Source organism: Falco biarmicus, chromosome 6 (assembly GCF_023638135.1).
Source record: "Falco biarmicus isolate bFalBia1 chromosome 6, bFalBia1.pri, whole genome shotgun sequence".
Classification (NCBI taxonomy): domain Eukaryota; kingdom Metazoa; phylum Chordata; class Aves; order Falconiformes; family Falconidae; genus Falco; species Falco biarmicus.
This window is the reverse complement of record NC_079293.1, coordinates 22,245,264-22,264,358: the sequence shown is the minus strand read 5'-3', so window position 1 is coordinate 22,264,358 and position 19,095 is coordinate 22,245,264. Positions and strand designations below refer to the sequence as shown.

The following is a 19,095-nucleotide window of genomic DNA, read 5'->3' as shown; positions in this document are numbered from 1 at the left end:
TTTAACCAAAGTTTGAAACTTGAGTTTTTAAGCGAGATGTTAGCACAGAGACACCTAACCTTGCAAAGTGCAGAGCCAGCAGAGATCTGGTGTACCTTACTAGTGTGAGCTGCATAGATGACTGTCATATGTTAATGAGGTGGGCCCTCTAAACAGTAGAGATGCATTTGTATGGCACTATACCTCGGCTACTAAATCCTGCCAGCCTCTAACTGAGGCACCAAGCTTACTGTCTTCAATCTTGGAACAAATTGTATGTCTAGTGTCAGATCATATAAAGACTTAGTTTGGGAAAAGTACAGGATGCACTTTCTTCTTCTTTTTTTTTTCTTTTCTTTTTTTTTTTTGTTTTGTTTTTTGTTTTCATTTTTCCAAGCAACAAAGAATCTGAAAAAGTGTTGGGAAAGACATTTCCTTTTGCCAGCTGTCATCTTCAACCCAGTGGGTTTCCTGTGGAGCTGTCATCTCTGATCTGAAGCCAGACATTAGATTTCAGTTCCCTTCATCACTGAAGAGCAATTTTTTCTTTATCTTGGAAGCACAGGAGTGAGGTCTTGATCTTAGTCTCAGAACATAGTTTTTGTTGTTTCAGTTTCTGTATGTACCTGTGTGGGTAGTAAAGTATTGTCTTCTGAAAGGGTTTGGTGTATTTAAGCTGTTTTAAGATTGCAATTGCTGTCACTTCTTCCAGAAAAGATCACTTAAACACAAGTAGCATCCTTAGCAGTATAGGTAAGAAAGGATGCATGGGTTGCTTGTCTGCAGAGAATGTTAAGGACACAGCAGAGCTGTTAACCAGACTGAATTACATTATGAGCTGAAGGTTATGTTGCATTGACAAGGATCATGGTGTCCTCTATTTATTTTCCTCTGAAGACATCAGTTTTGTGCAGCTAGACATTCACAGAGCCTGCCATGGTCTCTTTCAGGATCGCTGAAGCTCTGAGATGAGAGATACACATCCATGTTTTTCTGACTCATCTTGTAGTCCCTTTCCTTACAGTTTGGTCTGTGGGTGTTATTTCAGTTCTCCATGCCTCATGAAAGTTGTGCGAATCAGCTGCTCCCATGTTAGTGTTTGTATTCCTTACAGCTGGCTGCCGTGGACCTGTGAGGCAGTAGTCCCTGAAGGGGTGTTTTCATGAACACTGACCTATTTTACAAAACAAAGGAATCCAAACGGCAAAATGGGAGTAGGGAGGGAATACGGCCTGTGAAGAGCTTTGTGCCATACTACAGGGTTGCCTTTTCTTCTAAGGAGGGGATTACTTTCCAGCCATGCACTTCAACTTGGGTTTTGGTCTGTCAGCATAAAGGAGACTAAGGAAAGATTTAAAAGTGAACATGAAATCTGGTTACTATTAGAATTGTGATCCTTGTGTCTTCCTCTCTGGGCTGAAAGTGTAGTGTAGTGGTTCACTTCAGTCACTGAAGCTCAGTGCCTATATGTATGTAGTCAAAGACTCATGACTTCTGCCTCTCAGTTTTAAGTACACAAATAACTCTAATTTCTCCTGTTGTTTTCAGATAGCTCAAAGCATGTACATATCCAGCTTGTTTACAAACATCAAGTGCTCTCTTCTGACATTCTTCACAAGAGAACTTTGTCAGATCGACAGCATCCAGAGTGCTCTTTGGTGGTAGAAAGTCTTGTCCTGAAGTAATTTGTACATCTTGGTTTCCATTTCAGTAAACTGAGGAACACATGCCAAATCAGTGGGAGAGCTGAAGGTGTACAGTGAGATTCCTTCCTTTATGGAGAGTAGTCATGTTTAATTGAGACACCTTAGTATCTGTGTATTTTCAACTATGAGTTCAAAAGTACTTAAGCCTCAATTAATTTGAATATAAATTAAAAGCAGAGTCAATGAAGCACTGGTACCATAAAATCTACTCAGCTTTTAAATGTGAGCTAACATGGTAATCTGTGAAAATGTCACAGAAAGACTAGGATGCAGGTCAGCTAATATGTTAGTCCTAGAAATAAGGACCCTGATAATTATCCTCAATAATCCTTAATTTTATGTGGGTGAGAAGACTAGTTTGTGGAACGTGGAATCATGGAATAGCTACTGCATTAAATGCTGTTATACATAGGAATGGTAGTGATACAGATTGTAAAGTTTCTGAAACCTTGTGGGTTGGGAAGTCGATTATGGTGCTATCAACTTTTGCAAAGTTATCAGTCTGAAATATTGTGTATTTAGTGTTTACCTCATGCTGAATTATTAGGAATATTTCCAGGCAAAACACTTCTAGATGAGGTTAAGGAAAAAGTACATTGTACTGTCTTTGTTTAAAAAACATAACAAAACCCCTTTGTGATGATTGCAGACAGCCCAGATGTGTTTTCTGAGTGATGCAATAGCAAAAAAGGTCAGCGCGTGTTTGACTTCCATTCACAAAAGTATCTTAGGAAAGGGAAATCACAATCGTTATATATCTGTATTGTTTCTGATTATACTGCAGTCAGTTCCAGCTACTTCCTTTCTTCTAGACATTGATACATATTTCCTTTTCAGAAAGTCCTGTAAAGAGTATGGAGAAAAACAGGAAAAAGAAAATAAAAACTTAGAATGATTGTGGCAAAAAGTAGAATTAATATATTTTTCGTTTCAGAAAGTTTAATTAAGATGAGAGAATAGATGCACCAAATAGACATGCTGCTTTTATTGCAATGGCTACCCTTTCAGCACAGGATCGGTATGTGTAACCTCTTACTCGTGTACAGCACCCACAGTGAACCCTTGCATGCTCACCCCTAGAATTAAATTCACAGTGCTTGGTGTGCTCTGTAATCCTTCCTTGCTGTTCAGCACTGATGAGGCCACACACTTGGAGTGTTGGGTCCAGTTTCTGGGCTCCTTAGTATGAGAGAGATGTGGACATAGTGGAAAAAGTCCAGCACAGGGCCATTCAGACAATGAAGGGACTGGAATCTATCCTGTGAGGAAAGGCTGAGAGAGCTCAGAGTCTTCAGCCTAGAGAAGAGAAAGCTCAGGGAGGTGTCATCAAATACCTGAAGGAAGGGTGGAAAGAGGATGGAGTCATCTTCTCAGAGGTGTCCAGTGGTAGGACCAGAGGCAGTGGGGACAAGCTGCAACACAGGAGTTTCCCTCTGAACATCAGGAAATACTTATTTACTGTGAGGGTGAGTGAGCACTGGCACAGGTTGCCCAGAGAGACTGTGGAGTCTCCATCCTTGGAGATATTCAAAAGCCATCTGGACACAGTCCTGGGCAGCCAGCACTAGGTGACTCTGCTTGAGTTGAAGGGTTGGGCCAAATAACGTCTAGATGTCCTTTCCAACCACAACCATTTTGTAAATCTGTAAGAAATGTCCAAAGTAAGAAATTGAAACAAGGCATTTGTTAATGCCATTCTGCTTCCAGGTGCCAATGAGGTAGAGAAGTGTCGCCTGTGATTCACCGTGTAGAGCTTGTACCCATGATTGGTTTCTTAAGCTAAGGATGAACCATGGCTCTTTTGGTATTAAAAAAAAAAACAAACAAAAACAAAACAAAACAAACACAACAGAATAGGAGAAACAGGACATGTAATTTCTCATAGAGTATCATAATGGCTAGGGCACCAGGCTCTCATCTGAAGAAATCTCTATTCTCATCTGAAGAAATCTCTATTTTATAAAATGATTGTGTAATACAAAAACTTATGCTCTGTTCCCTTCATCCAGTCTTGTAACTCTGTGTTTTGCAAGAGCGGCTCAGCTTTAACATGAAGAAGGGATTGGGAGTGCTGCTGTTGCCACCCTAAGTGGCCCTTGCCTGGCTAGCTAGAGGTCTGTTCTGGAAGCCCAAAGATACTGATGTGAATCCACTTTGCCACAGAAAGACGTGAGCCCGCAAACCTGTAAGAGGAAGCCTCTTGCACATTTTAACGAAAGGTGTATTTTCTAGTAGGTTTTTGCGGAGCCTGTTCCTGTAGGTGTACACTACTAAATTCTGATTCTGAGGTTTACAAAAGAATGAAAGGCTCAACTTTCCGGATTGCAATTGAATGTGAAACAAGAACAGCGGCTGAGGCAACTCTGGCCATGCACAGAACAATAGCTTAGATTCTTCAGAGAGACTCCCCCTCCAGGGATAAAGCCCGAAAGGGAAGAGGGGCCCAAGAAAGGTGGTTAATATTAAAGGACCACCTCCTCCAAGTTCAGGAGCAATAAATCGCAACAAAGAGGAAGCTGGGGTGCCCTATCTCTGGAAGTGTTCAAGGCCAGGTTGGATAGGGCTTTGAGCAAGCTGGTCTAGTGGAAGGTGTCCCTGCCCATGGCAGGGGGCTGGAACTAGATGGTCTTTAAGGTCCCTTCCAACCCAAACAATTCCATGTTTCTATGATTCTACGAAAAATGCCAGGAGGCCTGCATGGATGAACAAAGAGCTCCTGGACAAACTCAAACACAAAAAGGAAGCCTGCAGAGGGTGGGAGCAAGGACAGGTAGCCTGGGAGGAATCCAGAGAAATTGTCTGAGCAGCCAGGGATGACGTTAGGGAAGTTAAAGCCTTGATAGAATTAAACTTGGGTAGGGCAACAAGAAAAGCTTTTATAGGTATGTTGGTGATAAAAGGAAGATTGGAGAAAATGTGGGCCCTCTCCAGAAGGAAACAGGAGACCTGGTTACCCAGGACATGGAGAAGGCTGAGGTACTCAATGACTTTTTCGCCTTGGTCTTCACTAGCAAGTGCTCCAGCCTCACAGCCCAAGTCACACAAGGCAAAAGTGGGGACTGGGATAATGAAGAACTGCCTGCTGTAGGAGAAGATCAGGTTTGAGACTATCTGAGGAACCTGAAGGTGCACAACTCCATGGGGCCTGATGAGATGCATCTGTGTGTCTTGAGGGATCTGGTGGATGAAGTGGCTAAGCCACTATCCGTCATATTTGAGAAGTTGTGGCCATCCAGTGAAGTTCCCACTGACTGGAAAAAGGGAAACAAAACCCCCGTTGTTAAAAAGGGTAAAAAGGAAGACGCAGCGAATTACAGGCCAGTCAGTCTCTGTGCCCAGCAAGATCATGGTGCAGATCCTTCTGGAAACTATTCTAAGGCACATGGAGGAGGAGGTGATTGGTGACAGCCAACATGGCTTCACTAAGGGCAAATTGTGCCTGACATATTTGGTAGCCTTCTATGGCAAGGTTACAGCATTGGTGGATGAAGAGCAACTGATGTCACCTACCAGGACTTGTGCAAGGCATTTGACACTGTCCTACGTGACATCCTTGTCTCCAAACTCAAGAGACATGGATTTGTTGGGTGGATCACTCAGTGGATAAGGAATTGGCTGGGTGGTCACACTCAAAAATTTGAGTGGAGACCAGTGATGAGTGGCATTCCTCAGGGGTCTGTACCAGGACTGGTGCTGTTTAACATCTTTGTAGGCAATATGGACACTGGGATTGAGTGCACCCTCAGCAAGCACCTCACCGACAACACTGTTGTTGTTGCTGTGTGGTGCAGTTGACATGCTGGGGAGAAGGGATGCCATCCAGAGGGACCTTGACAGGTTTGAGAGGTGGGCCTGTGTGAACCTCCTGAAGTTCAATAAGGCCAGGTGCAAAGTCCTGTACAGGGCAATCCCAAGCACAAATGCAGGCTGGGTGGACAATGGATTGAGAGCAGCCCTGAGGAGGACGACTTTGGTGTGTTGGTGGATGGGAAGCTCAACATGACCTGGCAATGTGTGCTTGCAGATCAGAAAGCCAACCAAATCCTGGGCTGCATCAAAAGCATGGCCAGCAGGTCGAGGGAGGTGATTCTCCCCCTCTACTCCACTCTCATGAGACCCCCACCTGCAGTGTTGTGTTCAGCTCTGGGCCCCCAATGTAAGAAGGACATGGACCTGTTGGAGCAAGCTCAGAGGAGGTCCACGAAGATGATTATGGGGTGGGAGCACCTCAACTATGGAGACAGGCTGAGAGAGTTGGGGCTGTTCAGCCTGGAGAAGGCTTTGGGGAGACCTTATAGCAGCCTGCCAGTACCAGAAGGGGGGCCTACAAGAAAGCTGGAGAAGGACTTTTTACAGGGGCACAGAGTGACAAGACAAGAGGGAATAGTTTTAAACTGAAAGATTTAGATTAGATACTGGGAAGAAATTCTTGACAGTGAGGGTGGTGAGACACTGGCACAGGTTGCCCAGAGAAGCTGTGTCTGCCCCATCCCTGGCAGTGTTCAAGGCCAGGCTGGATGGGGCTTTGAGCAACCTCATCTAGAGTGTCCCTGCCCATGGCAGGGGGGGTGGGAACTAGATGATCTTTAAGCTTCCTTCCAACCCAAACCATTCTATGAGTCTCTGTGTTTCACTGGTAAAAACATGGAGAGCTCTGAAGCTGGTTAAGAGTTTTGATGACTTAGCTGTCCAAAGAGGCCTCATGACACCAATCAGTGATTATTTTCAGAGGATTAATATCAATGAAAAGGACCAAAACTGAAATGAAATACAAGAGTAAGGGGAAACGGTTACAACAATGGAGGGGTATCAGGTCAGTTCATTAGCAAGGTACCTTGATCAGTTTAGCAAGACAATGGTGTACTTTGATGAATGCAGGAAAGGAGGAATATGTGTAATGTCACTGATGTCAAACTTCAGAGCTTGGGTGGTTTCACACACTGCTCCAGAGTGTCTGAAGAGTGTGGTTCTGACACGTTGTCATCACTTAAAGTAGAAAGTGGTGAGAGGTATTGCTATGAAAAGTAAGGTGTGGTATTAAGCTGCTGGGGAGAGGTCTAGAGCAGTGATATTGAAAAGAAATAAATACTGTTGTCTTGGCTGCATTATCGCTGTTAGCAGTATCACCCAATACTTGTCAACATATTTCTGGTAACATTGCTATCAGTCTAATTTGCGTACCTCATGCTGGGACTTCTAGCACCCCCCACCCCCCATAATTTTAGGTAGAGGTTGTATCCCAGCTATTTAGCATGAAGTTTGTTGCATATGTAGGAAAAAAATACTATAAGCATGTGTTAGCACAGGACATTCCTAGTTACACCTTGTTTAAAAGAGCAAATCTGAGTCTCTCGGCTTATTTCCAAGAGATAAGAAATGTGCTACACTTTTTACTTCTGTAGCTACCATCTTAATCCTCAGCAGTGCTGGTTTATGCACCATGTGATGGAAAAAATGTTTGTGCTCCACTGCACAAATTAACCAACAACCACTGTTCCCAGGACTGTGTTGGCAGCTCTGTAGAAATCATCAATAGTACTGCTAAGCAGGAGAGGAAGCTACCGACAAAGAGGCATGTTCTGTTCAGCTTGATTGTAAGCATAAAGGAAGGGAAAACTACAAACTTTAGAAAGCCTTTATCAAGACCTAAACTATATTTTATTAGGTTATCTCATATGAAGACCTAAAAGCGCCAACAAATTATTATTAAAAATACTAAATATTAATAAATCATGTATAAATTAAATAAGAAACTTGTTTTTATATGTTATTGTAAAATAGTAGTATTTTACTTAACTGGGGTTTATGGAAACAAATAAAAGAAAGATAAAATAGCCAACATCCTGTCCTATATAATGAATTTTGTTTTAAAACTTTTCCTATCTGATGAAATTTGAGTGAATAGAAGGGTAACTGATTTTCTAACATCCATAAAAATCATGAGACTAATAACAAAATGCACTAATGGAAATAATGCCCTTATTATACAATATTTCTAAGATTTTAAAGTATGAGCATAAGATATCTTACTTTGGTGCAGTATGATATAAGCCATGATATAAGTATGATATACAGCCTGATATAAGCATTGCAAGATACTTTTCAATATCGGAGTATAAACTATGGCATGTAACTACTTGAGAAATACAACTTACAGAGGGTATTGCAAATAGTGCCATAGCACAGGTCGATTAATGCATAGACACATTCGTGCTTAAAAACTGTGTTCCCGTGGTTTAAGTATTCATCTAAGATGCAAAAATCAGAAATTATGATGTGTTATTTCTGGAAGCCTCTAGATGTATTTTTGTATTTGCCCCTGTTCTCAGATTTTGTAGACATATCTCGTTCCTGCAAATAGCTGTACCTGCAATTTATATAGGTGCCTACATTCTGCTATAGTAATGTCGTACAGACTGCCAGAGACACTCATGTCTTGTGTACTAGGCATTTGGTGTATGCTTAGCAGGAGTTTTGGTGCTTTGATGTGGTCCGTTTAAGATCTGAGTCAACTAAAACTTGCAAATACAGGGATCTTTATGTGTTGTTAATACTTGTATGGACTTTTCTCACAAAGCAGAATGAAAACATCTCTCTCTTCTCCCACTGCGTCCTTCCTGTTTCCACAGGTGTCAGGCTTCGCTCTTGTATTTGCTCAACGTGCAGATAACTGATTTTCCCACATACAAACTAGCCTCTAGTTATTGGATATATGTACTGTATATTGCATCTCTTTCGGTATCTATATGCATACCTCATAGGTAGAAGAAGATTTTATTGTGTATTTTTAGCATTCTAGAGGTGACAATGACCGTAAAATCTTCCTAAAACTAAATCAATGCTTGTTTAGAGAACAGAAACAAGGAATCAATTGAACAGAATCTTAAGACAAACCATGCTTCTGCAGGCATTCCTACAGGTATTCTCTGGCCAGCTCTCTGAGAACCACATCATGTACATCTCCATTGATTATTTTTCTTTTGCTCGATTCCTGTTCTTCAGAAAATAGTTTGCTGAGCAACTTGCATTGGCCCTGTCCTATTGTATGCCTTGAGATTTTGTTGGCAAAAGTTTTCTCTCAGCTACTACTTCTTGCTGCTTTTCTTAGGAAAAAATCAGTTTATTAAATCAGTAACCAAGGATTTATAACATCAAATGAAGCCATTCTATATCTTTTGCAAGTGCTGCATCTGATTGTAAATACATGGACAGTGCCAGTTATTGGACCCGCTTACATAAGTATGTCTTGAAACTGCAGGTGTTTACACAAGTAGAATAGAAATAATACTTCTCACTTAGATTTTAGAAGGAAGGAACTTTGAAGCAGACAGGTAACATGAAATAGCCCATGTCAAACATGAAGTCTGTGCAGGCAGGTATTGAATAGGGACAGATGCTGACATCTGGAGAGAGGCAGAGAGAGTATTATGTTTTATTTAAAGTATGATTTTGATAGTCTTGAAGCAACTTGTGAACTAGACGCAGACTTGCTAAGTAATTTTGGCAATGAGCGATAAAACTTTTGGTCAGCAAAATGAGGTTGTGATCTTGCTTTTAGTCAGCAGCCTGTGGTTAAAGCATTCACAGAAGTATGTTGGATTACCAGGCTTAATCCCTTGCCTTGCTTGAGAGGATTTATACCTATGCTTTCAACTCTCAAGAGGTTTTCCTGCCTGCCACAAAATAAGAGGAGAGAGATGCACAGTGCTTAAATTCTCCTCCTGGTGCCATTCTACTTCATATAATCAAGCATTCACTGAGACGGGGACCAGAACACAGCTGACCCGTCATTTAAATACTGCCCTAATTACCAGACTAGAGAGTCTCCTGCCGGTTTTTTGTCCCACCTGTCTCAGATGCTGTCTGATCTGGAATACGGCAATCTTTGCAGGAAGAAATAAAAAAGTACTACAGAATAGTCTTAGCACATGGCTAGGGTATCTGGGTAGAGCAATAGTTTCGGGTTTTCCCTGGGCCGTATATGAAATGGGATTGCAGTTTCTTTGCATGAAGTCATGGTAACATGAAAGACATCACATCTCCGTCTCACTTTTTTCATATGTCCAATCCCACTGAATGCTTAAAGTTAACTGGTTTGTTAAATGCTGTGCTAACAGTGCCAACAGAAAATGGTATTCTGAGAACAGAGTTTTGATATGCATATTTGTTGAATTAAGTATTCATAATACTAGTAGCATTTATAACATTGGTAATATTGAACTCATCTTCTTACCTTTCAGTAAGCTGTGTTAGAAATTTTGTTTTGCGATCAACATCCACCTGACACCAGTACTAGTTTTCCTTTTCACTCAAAACTATTACAAATGCTACATAATAATTTTAAATTAGACTTGATCAAAATTAATGACACAGCTTAATGCCTAGTGATCTGAGGAGTTGTGTGAAAGTTGAGGGCATAAAGATGAAGAAGAAAAAACCCTTAGATGCTTGCAATGAAATTTAAGCAAAATTTAAATCCAAGTCCATAGTTCAGAAGCTGAAAATCTCTATTCGCCTGTCATTTCAGTATCAGCTATGCCTTATGTATAGATCAACATATAGCTTGAATGTACTTAAGAGAAAGAGCTGTTGGGTTCCATGAATGGTTTTGTGTTTGTGTTTATGTGTTGGTCAGTGTGAAAATATAACTACAGAAGAAGAGCTAGCTTCTTGCTCACCATATCTGCTCTTTGCCCAAGTTTACTGTCTTTATTGTTCAGAAAAGACAGTAAGAATATACTAGAATTATGCTGGGTTTATCCCTAAAGAGGAAACACAAGGGTGCTACATATGGATGCTGTTCTGGCTTCTGCAGTCAGCATAACTTACACAACAAAGTCAGGATGTGCACACATGTGCAGCTCTGATCTCTGAAGGCTTTGCACCGAGCTACCTACAGTGGTTAAGCACTTGCAGGGTATGGGCGGCCTTCACTTCAGAATTTAATTTGAGGATAATGCGGTTGCTAGCAAATGAGAAGTTTTCCAAAAGTTTGTATATTACTGATGGTACATATGAGTCACAAAGAACATGGAGTGACTTTGATAGTGCTGGGAGAGTTTGCAGGCTAATAACTGGAAATACTCTTCTCACTTGAAAACTAAAATAATGAAAATTATTTTGATGGGCTAAAACTAAATGTCATTTTTACAAAGATGCTTTTGGAAGAGAGCCACATCCTGAGCATGACTCAGCAAAGGTTGTATCATGCAGATGGCAGAAGGGATGAGAAGTACTCCACAGCTGAGGCTTCTCATTGTTGTTGTCACTGCCATTATTGTGAAGCAGGCAACTTTGTACCCCTTCACCTACGCATGTAATAAAAGATGCACTTCTTATGGAGATGGAATGAAAAAGGTGTAATTAAGTGCTTGCCTAAAGATATGTTTACCTTGATCTCCATCAACAACAATTTAAGTGTTCACAGAGTTGAAACCAGTGTCAGTAGACAACTTTTCTGCAGCTTTTGCAGGAATAAGGCTTTAAAGTGACGGAATGAGGCCTTTTTGACACATTTTATTTCAATGTCAAAAGAGTTACTTTAACTAGTTTTGATATTATTACTAAAGCATAATGAATAGGAATGTGGTCTTTGAGACTTTATGTTCAATGAGTGCTTACAATAGAAATTAACTAATATAAAAGTATTAAAATCATTATTGACATATTTAGTATGTCAAATTGCGTGTATAAAATACACAGCTACAACTGTTTGAAGAACCCCATGTTGCTAGCTCTTAAATTTGGAGAAATAATCTGCTAATCCTTGTTTCAAAGAGATGGCAAGTGAAAGTGACCAGAGCTCTAAGTGGCGGTGTACAGTTTTTATTTAGAAGGTCTCTGAATAATTGATTGTGCCACCATACACATGCATAATGTAACATGGATCTGCTAAATGCAGTCCACAGAAAACACTGTGGATTATAGTTAGGGGAAAAAGTAGGAAAACTGAAGATATGGCACAAAATTAAGTTTTAATTTCATTAAGAAAAAACATTCCTCCTTAAATGAGGCATCTAGTAGCAGGAAGTCCGTTCCATCAATGTGCTCTTAAAAGTCATCTGAGCCCATTAGAACCCAATAAAAATTTTGCTGACTACTTTTCACATGAAAGATGATTCTGTCCTAGTTGGAAGTTGATTCATCTTGAAATAGGTCAGTTATGAGCTCCTTCTGTGTTGGAGAAAATTATATCAGCCATGGCTTTCTGAGTGCATTTCCTCTGGAAAGGAAGGAAGATGTATTAGAACAGTAATGTAGAATTCCTTGTGTCTCAATTAATCCAGATAAAATTTGTTCATTTAACAAACACATGAGTGTTTGGTTTTTGTTTTCCCCCTTAATGTTGCATATTACCTTTACAAACTTAGCCTGGAAGCTAAAATTAAACATACATAAGTCACAGCATAGCTTGAAGTGGCAGCTTGCAGAGATTCTAGCAGTAGGCTTGAGAGATAGTGTTTTCAAAACTGTTTTAAAACAAATATTACCATTTTGTTGTATATAACCTTTCTTCTTTTTTATTGAAGATGGAACATGGAACACTGAACCTCAGAAGATAGTTAAACTGGGGGTTCTGCCTGTTAGAAGTCTGCTTGTGATGGAGGAGACCATTTGGGCTGCATGTGGTGGACAAATTTTTATAATCAGCACTGTGACACATTCCATAGAGGTAAACGCTTTTAAAAGCATTGCTCACATACTATGCTACAGGGTATAAGTGGTGAAATTTCAAACATTGAAATCTGTTTGAGAAGCTTCATGATTCAGGAAGCTTTTCATGAAGTATTGTTTCAGTTCTGTTAAATTCCACTCCCTGCAGTTTGAAATTCTCCGCTGATGTCTCACTAGATTTCAGTTTGCTTCCATTTTCCTCCAGGTTTCCATAAAGTGCTTGGAACTTGTAGAATATTTGGGGCAAAAGGTTTACTTAAAAATGAGATCTGAGGAAAGGCAGCAAAGATATGGGTGCCTATAGGAATTGCCTGTTAATTCCAGAAGAAGGTTTAATTAAGAGACTGCTTCTATATAGTTAGATGTTACTTGTGATGATTTCATAGGATGTTTCTTCAGAGTTTTGCTTCTGAGTGGCCTACAAAAATTTGCTTTGTATAAGGACATTTTCCAGTGAATAATGATACAAGAGTCAGACTTTCTGTAAGGAGAGAAGAGTGTTAAGGATTCAAGCTCATATTTGTGACCACATTTTTCCAGAAAACATTAAGCACTCATTTCTGTCAAATCGGCAGCCTCTACCAAAAGAATGCCTTAGTGGTCTAAAGTTTGGAGTTGATGAAACATTAGGAACTAAGCCTCTCCTTCAACCTTCAATACAGTTACACGGAGTTGCATGATGTTTACAGCCATGAAGTTCTTTCAAACAGGAGTCGTGATGAGCTCACAGCCTCCTCCTTTGTGTGCTGCTTTGTTGCTTTTTTGTTTCATTGATGAACGTGTTTTCTCCCAACAATTGTCTATTTGGTACAATTGATTCTGTGAGTCATTGTCATGGGTTTGCAGGGAAATAGCTAACATCCTAATTTCTTCTGTCTTTATCTGTTCTTTCTGGGTGATTTCTTTATGCTCAGATCATGCATTTTCCTACTTTGTTTTTCTTTAAGGCTTGTTTTGTTGATAGTTTAAATGGTATGATGAGGGAAAGATTTTGGAAGAGTGATTTGAATAGGTGCTTGAAATGGACTTTTGTTAGTATCACTGAGGGGCAGAGTAGACTTTGGGACACATGGTTACTGTTCTACAGACTTTGATGAAGAATCTCTCTGATTCTTACTAAGAAATACTTAGCAACGGTAAGAGCTCACAGCCACACTGTTCCTGTGTGACGCTGCTTACATACAGCCAGGTCTCTGTAAATAAGTTTGGCAATTCTAGTCTAATTCTACCACAAAGCTCTTCCTATATCAGGTGGTATGGCTGCAGTTTGGGCTATGCTGTGCTGTTTTGACACAGGAGAACAATACCAGTTAGACAAGCTTTGAGGATTAAAGAATGCGTAAAGCTTACTTTTATCAAAATACAGTGTAATATAACCGATTGCATATTGAAAACAGAAGTTCAGAGACAAAATAACAAATATTCTGTCAATATCTCTCAGACATGGTAGTTCATTTTTCAGCTGTTACTACAGTTTTCCTACAAAGCATCTCAGAAGGTTTCTTTTCATTTCCAGAGCGCTTTGTAAACTAACCCATCAATTGTATTCAGAGCTCAGATCCACTGGCTTTTATAGCTATAACTAATATACATGCAATGAATGCTGCAGCAAACAACGTATAAGAAATCGTGCAACTGAAATGGTGTGTATGGGCTGAATAATGTTTTCTTGACATGGATAATTTTATTCTAGAGCATGATGATTTTCTGTATGATTGGCCTGAGAGTCATCTTTTTTATTCCACACAAATATCCATGCCGTAGCATGTCATCTTCCTCATAAAACCGTGAACAAATTATTCTTTTTCTGTTGCCTCCTTGCTGGTACTAAGATGTACACAAGTACTGATCTTGTTCTCTTCCTCTCACCGGACTAAACAGCTCACTAATGTTTTCACTGCTGTTACTTGCTCGGTTACCTGGCTTGTTTTGATAACTTCCTTATATTTCCAAAAGTGATCTGCTATGATGTGCATACCTTGTTCATTGGCAATATTGTTTCAGTATTATATTATACATGAGGCAATTTAGACTCTGTCTATAAGGAATATTTTAACAATACCAGCAGCTGAATACATCTGAGCTACCTTTTACTGTGCAGAGCAGAAGCTTTACGGTATGAAAGGAAACAGCAGCAAGGAAATGTTTGCTCTCCTTCTCTGCCCTCTCTTGTTGAGAGTTAGTAGTAATGATTTGACCCATGATATTTTGCATAATATACATCTTTGCTCTGTCAACAGGAATCCAAGTGTTTCACAAGGCTCAGTTGTTTGTTGTTCTTCCCTCTTTGCTGAACTCCTTTATATCTCCATATAGCTGCTTGTTTGTTCATTGCTTTCTACTATCATGCATGCATATTCTATGCTCTGTGTCACGTATGTTACCTACAAAGACACCTGACTGTTTTTTAAGGCCATATTTGTACAAGCCCATGAGCCTATTCAAGACCATTTTGTAAACTTTGTCCTTGGTGAGGCACTCCCTGCTTCATAGGTAACTCATCGTTAACTGTCCCTGTATTTGCTAAGTGCAAAGTACGTTATCCTTGAAAACAATCTCATTCCATGCCTCCTTGCTTTAAGATTCTTATTTGAGCTTTTTTCAAAATAATTATCAGTAAATGAGGAGATGTGGTATTCTGTATATTGGGTTTGGATGTTATTCTGTTTTCCTGCCTCTTTATTTTCCCCTCTGATACGGATAAGATTCAATTCACTTGTTTTAATGATACGTTACTGTAATAGAATGTTTTAGGAAATGTCTTATATTGGCACAGTGCCCCAAACTGGCACAGTGCCTCAAGGTCCTTGGCAAGAGACATGAGAAATGCATTGACTGCTGTTATACGTTAATTACATACTCTGATACTCTTCCTCTGAAGAAAAAATTTGTCCTTAGTCTTGACCCTAGATCCAAGACTTGTATTTCTGTTGGGTATAGACCTTGATCCCATAGTGATCTCTATACCTGTAGAACCTTATGCTCTGTAAAGGCAGTAAATGCCAAGTGTATTTAAGAATAAATTCACCAATTGTATGACATTCCATCTTGGTTTGTTTTCCCTTGTTTTTAAAACTTGACTAACTATACCAGAGTTACTCTGAAATGTTCAGCTGAATAAAAAAAACCAAATGAAAATCCCTATACATGAACGTATGTTGCCTGAGTACTCTTAACTTCTGAGTAATAGAAGTCATTTATTTTACCTTGTGGACAATGATACCCATTATGCACCTCTCATGAATCTTGAGAAATTGTGGTTCAGTGCTTGGCACAGCTGTTTGGTGCAAGTGTGCACGCCCTCAGAGAAAGACTCCAGTTATGCCCCGCGCTGCTGGGACAACGGTGAGCTATGTTGGGGTGGGCAGGCGGGCTGCGGCATCCAGAGTGTGTTCTGCAGCTCTCCTGTCGTTAGAGTTTGAATGAGAGAGCCTCGGGGGAAAAAAGCTGGGCTCTGAATAGAGAGGAATGTAGGTATGAAAACTAAAAGAGAAAAGTAAAATGAAGGGCATTTTTGGGGTGGGTTTGGTTGTTTAAGGGAATAAGACATTTTTGTCCCTTTTTATCAGTATTTGCTATGAGAAGAAAACAACTAAGGAAAAAGACCAGCTATTGGCTTTCAGATAGACTTGTAATTGAAACAGATGTCAAAGCTATCCTCTGTACAAAACCCTACACATTTGTGAAAGAATGTACACGTTTGGGGTATGTTCCTGTTCCGTGTTAGGAGACCCTTTGAATGAGAAGAATAGTTCTTTTTACGTGCTCCTTATGGTGTTGACAGTGTTACAGTTTTACTTTAAATGTGTTTACGTATTTCAGCAGACAGCTGTACGAATGGCAGGACAGAGTGGGAGTATAATGAGTTGGCTGGTGAAAATGGAATGTGACAAAAATGCATGTACAAGTTGTTTACAGTGGCACCAAAAGAATTGTTAGCTGTGGTCAGACCACTCCAGAGAAATTCCATTTCTTATGACCTGCTTCATTCTTCTAATTTCAAACAGTGCAAGTTGCTGGTCAGGTTCACTTCAGCAACGCTGGATCTGTCCTTGAGAAGTTTTCAGAGGTCAGGTGGTCGTCAGTATAGGGATGTATGAGTCTGTAAACTGAGTTAATATTTTAAAATCCTTTTTGCAATGAAACTTACATGATAAGAATAACAAGAAATTTAGTCATAAGAGCTGTTTCTGCCTTTGAAAGATGTTGTTCATGGATGAATTCTTCTGTTGAATAAATCGTATGATTTTCAAATTGTGTGTATTATTTAGTAAAGAATGAATAGAGGTTGCTTGAAGAAAACAGTGAACATAAATGTGCCTGCCAGAGGCGCTTACCTTGCATTCTGCAGTGGTGGTGTTTGAAGAGTCAAAAGGTACCACAGTAACACTCAAAAACTGAACCCACTGTCTAACAGTTGAAGAGAAACTTCTCTGTTAATTTACTTAAAACTGAAAATTTCAAGAATAGTGTTAACAAATGAAAAGAAAAAAAAAAATCCCCTTATCTTTAAACAGCCAATGTCTCAGTGGAAATTACTAATTAATGGGGTATTAAAGTATGAAAAGAAAATTAAGTGCCTACTAAGTATAATATCAAAAGTTACACTTTGTGAAAGCTTAAACTTGTATTCTTTATCTCTGATCTTAGCCTGTTTGTGAATTTAGATGGACAATTTGGGTATTATATCTATAACCCTAATAAATTCAAAACATAACTGTCTTAAGCTAAGAGCTTATCCTGATAAATATGTAATTTAGATTTTGATGGAAAATGACCAAAACATAACTCATAACTGTAATGCACGGAAAATTTAAGTGTACTTTTCCAAGAAGAAAGGGGGTACTTTTGCATTTTGTCTGCATAGGTAATTAAGAGTATATAATATGTAGTGTGAATATTAGAGCAGATATTTCCTTCCATATCCCTCAGAGAGATTTGTATACAGGGAACAGTTCGTCATTTATTTAGGCAAGGAATTTTTCTGTATATCAGAATAGCTCTCTGTATTTAATAATAGCTGGCACAACATTAAAAGGCTGTGTTTAACTTGAGGACATAACTGGAAAAAAAATATCCCTACTTCTTGTTAATGATTAAAGAACTTTACTACAGCTTTATCTCGCATGTTAACAGGGGCCTGTAGAGAGGTTCTGGCCTTCCTGGAGCCTTGCAGAAGTTGTGACTGTGAAGGCTTAGATGAAGGAAAAAGGTCTGTCCTCAATGTCTTGTATTACTCATCTTCAGAAGGAGGATTTTGGCCTTTCTAATGGGAAGCGTCAATATTTTGAAGGACAGCAAAACAAAAGAGCTAATGTTTGTGAAATTCAGAAGTGTCTACATGGAAAAACAAGCCACAGTATTAAGGTTTACATTGCTGTGTGTGTAGTTGAGCAAATACTTGTGTATTTATGTTCATAAACGCCCTACTTTCTAAAGATGATTTTTTCCTTGACTGTTACCCTTATTCTGAAAATATCTCCTAGCAGAACAGAAGAAAAATATTTTTTTATCATTTAAAGAGGAATTCTGCTGTAGATAAAAGCAACATAATAGGAAAAAATCTGCTCACCCCCAGGAACCTCACCTGTGGTAGTTTTCTCAAAGGAGTATGAATAAAGAAATACAAAATCCTTTTAAGTCTGAGCTGTTATGAGTCCCTGCTCATGTTATCAGCATGTTATCAACCCCTGCCATGCAATATTTTTAATAAACACAATATGTAAGTTACTGTGACTCTGTCATCAGGTAGAACTTTGGCTCAAGAGCTGAGAGTCCTTCCATACTAATGATGGTGTATTACAAAAAAAAAACCAACAAAAAAAACCCCCAAAAAACCAAACCCAGGAAAATCAAAACATCGTATGCAGAGGCACATATCCTGAGCAAAGGAAGAAGAGGAAAGTAAAAGCTAGCTTTGTCCTTCACATGGAGGACAGATGCAGTGCCTCCAGTGAAGAGCTTATTAGGAAGGTTGGATGATGTTTGGTTGCATCTCCCCAGAGTCCTTGTTTTTCTTACAGAGTCATTTTGAAGCCCATCAAGAGGAAGGGATGGTAATCTCCCACATGGCAGTTGCTGGAGTGGGAATCTGGATTGCCTTCACGTCTGGATCTACACTTCGCCTGTTCCACACTGAGACACTGAAACACCTCCAGGATATTAACATTGCCACACCTGTTCACAACATGTTACCAGGTAGCTGAATCACATCATATAATAATATTTCTCTTTTGTCTTTGTCACTATCGTTCTCCAGAGTGTTACAGATTAGGCCAGAATCAGATCTGTCTTGGACTTTGAGTCTGATAACTGTCTTATAACTATTTGCTTTAGTTAATCACAGTCTGTTGCCTGCCCAGAAGAACATCCTGTGTAGCAAACTGGTTGAGTAGCAGCTCTCCTCCTTAGAGTTTATAAATGTAATTATATAGATAAGCAGGTGGATTCTTCTATTTAGCCTTTTGCGTGTGTGTGTGACTGTGAAGCAGTAGGACAATGCAGTCTGCTATGAAAGTGCGTTTGCTTTGCAGAGTTTAGGATTTGCTCTGGAACTTAGTATCAAAGTACGTGATGGAGTCACTTAGTCTAGGATCCAGACCAAAAAACGCTTGCTTAATTTTAGTTACAACAGTCGTCCCAGTGGACTCAGCTGAAACTCACACATTGCCATTTCAGAGTATGACCAGTGTTTTGCTAATGGGAGTTTTAATTTGTCAAATTAGAAGGTTAGTCT

General features: G+C 39.6%; 1 protein-coding gene across 4 annotated transcripts in view; it reads left to right on the top strand.

Moving 5' to 3' along the window:
* The window catches only part of ARHGEF10 (Rho guanine nucleotide exchange factor 10), a 117,139-nt gene that overhangs the window by 85,712 nt on the left and 12,332 nt on the right, over nucleotides 1–19,095 (top strand). For all 4 annotated transcript variants that reach the window (XM_056343945.1, XM_056343946.1, XM_056343943.1 and 1 more), the window contains 2 exons: nucleotides 12,215–12,357; nucleotides 18,383–18,557. In XM_056343945.1, the coding sequence (XP_056199920.1) occupies nucleotides 12,215–12,357; nucleotides 18,383–18,557 (318 nt within the window). The remainder of the gene's footprint in view (nucleotides 1–12,214; nucleotides 12,358–18,382; nucleotides 18,558–19,095) is intronic.